The 5,000-nt window shown below is 38.2% G+C and overlaps 1 protein-coding gene across 4 annotated transcripts in view; it reads right to left on the bottom strand.

Annotated features, from left to right (window-relative positions):
• Positions 1-5,000, bottom strand: part of LOC122259087 (ATP-binding cassette sub-family G member 1) — a 96,303-nt gene that overhangs the window by 2,257 nt on the left and 89,046 nt on the right. For all 4 annotated transcript variants that reach the window (XM_043025617.2, XM_043025618.2, XM_043025620.2 and 1 more), the window contains 8 exons: positions 4,701-4,890; positions 4,341-4,486; positions 3,788-4,026; positions 3,258-3,386; positions 1,652-1,893; positions 950-1,118; positions 527-627; positions 59-214 (listed from right to left, as the gene is read on the bottom strand). In XM_043025617.2, the coding sequence (XP_042881551.1) occupies positions 59-214; positions 527-627; positions 950-1,118; positions 1,652-1,893; positions 3,258-3,386; positions 3,788-4,026; positions 4,341-4,486; positions 4,701-4,890 (1,372 nt within the window). The remainder of the gene's footprint in view (positions 1-58; positions 215-526; positions 628-949; positions 1,119-1,651; positions 1,894-3,257; positions 3,387-3,787; positions 4,027-4,340; positions 4,487-4,700; positions 4,891-5,000) is intronic.

The raw sequence follows: 5,000 nt of genomic DNA, 5'->3' as shown, positions 1-5,000 counted from the left end.
GGTAAAATTACAGTGATAAACTCGCATACAAGACTTACATACAAACTGATCTCCTTACCTGTATATTCATACAAGCACCAATGGCCAGACCAAGAGACTGTGCCACTAGTGATGTCATAATACACATTGTGGTGAACATGAAGAACCTATGAGCCTCTAGGGGTTGGTCAGTCAAAAAGTACACCAGTAACACATACAGTAATGGATAGATCACCTGAAAGAAGTAATAATGTATGATTATCTGTATAATCACTGTATATTATACAGTCTCAGTTTCTAGACTTAAGATTTCCTTTCTGTTAATGTTACTTTTATACCTTATATGACTAATTCTTAAGATGCCTGGTATAAAAGTCTATATCTGCCTCAGAACACAAATGATCTTTACTCTAAGAGCTTCTCAAGTTCATTATCATTATAATAATAAAAAAAAAATGCATTGAATTCAGTACTACTTATAAGACACTTAATCATATTACATTCAGGAGCCCAACGGACAAGCAAAGACAAAATCAGAGCAACCTACCTGGAAGGGCATGTCAGCCATTGTCTTGGCTAGGTAGTACGACTTCAGAGAATACCAGTAATTCAAGTGTTCTCGTATGAAGACGTTCATCTCAAGAGGGACTGTAAAAATGTTAGTAAATTAAGAACTGCTGGCAAATATTAAGGTAATTGTTGAAGATGGTGGTGAAATAGATTTTAATTATCATGTTTATTATTTTGCTGATTTTAATGGGAAACAGTTATAAGCAAATGTCATGCAAAATTCTTTTATAATATTAATGTTAAAAAACTTATATGTATTCATTCCTTCTAATTAGCGTTAATTTCAAATCTTAAGATCATCCACTATATAAACTGTAATTCCTGAATTTTGTGATTTATATTTTGTAATAACATATTATATTATGTTAATAAAAGTGAGAGAGATCTTACAATAACTTACAAGTGAGAATGGTGGGCATCATTGCAGTGAACATCAGGAATAACATACAGAAGAACAAACATCCAGAGTTGTTAAACACTTTGCCTGCTTCATTTCCAATGTTGTAGTAAAGGAGTCCGATCAGCAGACCAATTAGTGTATGCGAGCAGATACGCATCTTGGTCAACATCTGCAAAGTAAACCAATATACAGTGAGTCATAACAAGAGAAAAAAAGAGAGAGCTAGTGACAAAGAATGTGTGTGAGTGAAAGAGAGAGTGTGTGACAATGGGTGAAAGTGAGAGAGAGAGAGTGTTTAAGGTAAGAGAAAGAGAGTGTGCAAAAGTGAGAAAGAGTGTGAGAGCAGGAGCTTGTGTGAGAGCAGGAGCTTGTGTGAGAGCAGGAGCTTGTGTGAGAGTGGGTGCATGTGTGAGAGTGGGAGCATGTGTGAGAGTGAGAGCATGTGTGAGAGTAGGAGCTTGTGTGAGAGTGAGAGCATGTGTGAGAGTGGGAGCATGTGTGAGAGTGGGAGCATGTGTGAGAATGGGAGCATGTGTGAGAGTGGGAGCATGTGTGAGAATGGGAGCATGTGTGAGAGTGAGAGCATGTGTGAGAGTGAGAGAGGGAGTGTGAGAATGAGAGATTTATACCTTTTCATTAGTTATACATCGTTTTGCAAAAGTAATCCTATTATTCCCATAATAAAATCTCAAGTTCACTCACCCCATCCCTAATGATGGAAAGGAATGTGCGTTTAAAGAGAATGACAAATTGCTTCCATCCAGAAGTAGGGAATGAATTGGGGATGTCGTCAATGCTCTCATCCTCAGAAGCAAGGAGGGAGTGTCGCGTGGAGGAGAGGTTGACCCTTGTCTCGCCTGTCCTACTGTCACCACCTCCACTGGTTCCTCTATTCAATGGGTCTCCGCCGCCTCCTGCCTCTCTGTGGTCGTCTGTGTCCCGGGCTGGAGAGAGAAATGGGAATACATGTAAACTTGTATTTAGTCAAGTTCCAGTGTATTTCCAAAAGGATACGCTTTATCTGAAAGATTTAAGACTTCTAGATTGCCTACAGTCTGCATTACTCTAAAAGATGAATGAGAAAAGGCTATGAAATATCCCCAGATTTATATAAGTTACAATTTTCATAAACTACCAAGTAAAGTCAGTTTGCTTAACACATTCACGACGGGGTTTATATATGTGTAATGCTGCTCCCGTCGGCTAGATAGCAAAAGCGTGCAGTGACTAAGCGTGAGACCTCTCCCTGTGTAACACCGCAACGCACCTCTCAGAGAACTTTTCACCAGCTCCATTGATAATTGGAGGTTTTTGTATTCGTTTACATTATTTTCACAAGTGAATAAAAATCGGTCTATACAAATGGAACTCCGATGATTATGTGTATATGTAACAATGTAAAGCATAAATATTGAGGGAGAGATCTTAACGTTCTAGGATGTCACCCGGGGAGAACGAGATATCACACTATCATGATAACACGTCAACTGGCGCGAATGGGTTAATAACACAACCTTAAGGTAGGTGTCCATGTCTTTGGAAACTGATATCATCTGTCTATGGAGTAGCAATGTGAGGTATTAAACCTGTTTTCTATAAACTTCAATAACCCTTGGCAAGAACAGAAACACTGGTAACACAATAGAATGTGACATGGACATGTCAAAAGCAAATTATGAGAATGAAAACATTTTCATAAGTCTCAAGACATTTTGGTAGCATAGTCAGCATAATCTTTCTCCTAAATTAAAACCTTCAAATTGATTATTGATGACTTGTGTTCATTTGAGTCACAAATTTGCTAAACAAGACACTGGCATGGGTAAGAATAAACCTAGCATGAGTTCCATCAGTGTAGGTTCTGAGTGAGATCAGGATCCTGGGAGAATCATCTACCTGATATAATAATCACTAAGAAACTTTATCTCTTCACTAGAAGAACTGCTGCAAAAGATTGAGAGGAGTATTCTTCAAAATATAAAAAGTTCAAGGAGTAACTGGTTTTTGAATCCTTTATTGTAGGGAAAGCAGTTGAGTCTTTCTTAAATTGCCCTTGATGTAAAGCCCTCTCAAGTAAGAAAAAACATCTTAGCAATTCTATGAAGAATTTATTTCCCTTGGCTAATTCACCTCATCTGTCCTGCAATCCTATTCTTCCTATTCATTTACCCCAAAGTCCAATTACATTGGAAAGGCCTAGATCAAGTGAATTCCAAAATGTTAATTAAAAAAAATAAACAGGGCATAGACAGACACTCAAATGGGTAAAGTATTCACAAACTGATTCTACTCTTAACTAATGCGTTACCTATGACGTGCTGTTTTGCTCGAACTCCTAGGTGGTTGTCTGGGCCGAGGTTGTCACACTTCCCACATCTGACTGCTGTTGTCAACTTGTGAGTGAATTCACCATACTCTCCACATGCAACTTCCATCACTGCAAGAGAAATAGATTATTAATAAACGTTTTCCATTTTGTGTGAATCTACACCTTTCAGATTCTTACTTTATCCCCTAAAGGATGCCTAGTCTTATAATCTGCACTAAGTCTTATAATCTGCACTAAACAATCACTTTTACATACTATAAATTCTCTAATTTAATTCCATAAAAAACAGTTGTATTTTTGGAAACTATACATCAAATAATACATGATAATACTTATAAAATATTACAATAATTTTCTGATTTTCTCTGTCATTATGTGAATATCATCATCTTAGTATGCATCTCGTTTAGGGGTTAAATGAAATATATGGTATATGAAATATTTCTCACTTGAAAAATTATCAACTAACTGGAGTTACTGCAATGAGGGAATTCACAATAAAAACTTACAGAAATCTGCAGGATTATGGTAAGATGGACACTCCAAGCCCATCGCTGCCAGAAAAGGTATAAGCCCATGGATGGCTCCTCGGTAAATGCACTGTCCTTCTGCCAGGGCGTACAGGTAGTCAAACTTCTCAAAGAGTTTGGCTGAAGGCTGATGAATGGTGCAGATGATGGTGCGACCACCTTGGGCTAATGTCTTGAGCAGGTTGATGCACTGGAAGCTGCTACTGCTGTCCAGTCCACTGTTAATGGAGAGCAGATTCTTTAGTGGAGGTCTGTATTAAACTAAGTAGATGAATAATAACTAACACTTCTTTGATGTTAGATGGCATAATGACTTTGGAACTAGATGCTATAATTATGGGTGTTTCAATTACTTTTGAAAATAAATCCATTTTGAATATTTCCATCAGACTACAGAAGGTGCCTACGAGACTAATCTAATTTAAAAAAACACAAAAAAACTTGCTATTCCCTACTCTTAACTTAAGGACTCTAATGAATAAAACCACCAAGCCAAATCATGTCCAGCTGTTCAATACATTCTCCAGCATACCTTGTGGGTTCATCAAAGAACATGACAGGTGGATTATTGACTAACTCCAGTGCAATTGACAGTCTCTTTCTCTGGCCGCCTGACAAGCTTATAGCACGGGTGTCGCGGCACTCGGTCAGGTTCAGGGTCTCCAAGATTTCATTTACCTGTCAAGAGAAGGAAATAGAGTAACATGAGAGAGATATGGATTTTTTTTTCCTGAAAAGTCAGCCACAATTATGACTATTAACCATTATGGTAATATACAATTTGCCATACTAGTTTCATTCGAAAGGAGATGGAAAAGAGAAAAGAAAATCCAACCATATAATGATAAAAATAGAGATAAACAGACACCAGAAATAAAAGAAGGACACGTACAACTTCCTCCTTCTGCTGTCTCTTCATGCGGTCCCCAAGTTTGAGATTTGCGGAAATGGTCATGGACTCGATGACGGAGAGGTGGGGGTGGAGGTGGTCGTCTTGCATGATGTAGCACGACATCTTGCGGAACTTGCGAAGGTTGCGTTCGCGCCCGTTCACGGTGATGGTTCCTACGACGTTGCTAATCCTGGGGGAGAGAGAGAGGCAAAAGCATGATAAAGGACATACGATGAAGAACACTTTTGTAGGATTTTGAAAGATGATACCAAGAACACAGGTGGGTATTTAAAAAAAAAC

Source organism: Penaeus japonicus, unplaced genomic scaffold, assembly GCF_977035675.1.
Source record: "Penaeus japonicus unplaced genomic scaffold, GWHDUDI00000001_assembly GWHDUDI00000033, whole genome shotgun sequence".
Lineage (NCBI taxonomy): Eukaryota > Metazoa > Arthropoda > Malacostraca > Decapoda > Penaeidae > Penaeus > Penaeus japonicus.
Note: the sequence above shows the minus strand (reverse complement) of the source record. Positions and strands in the feature narration are given on the sequence as shown.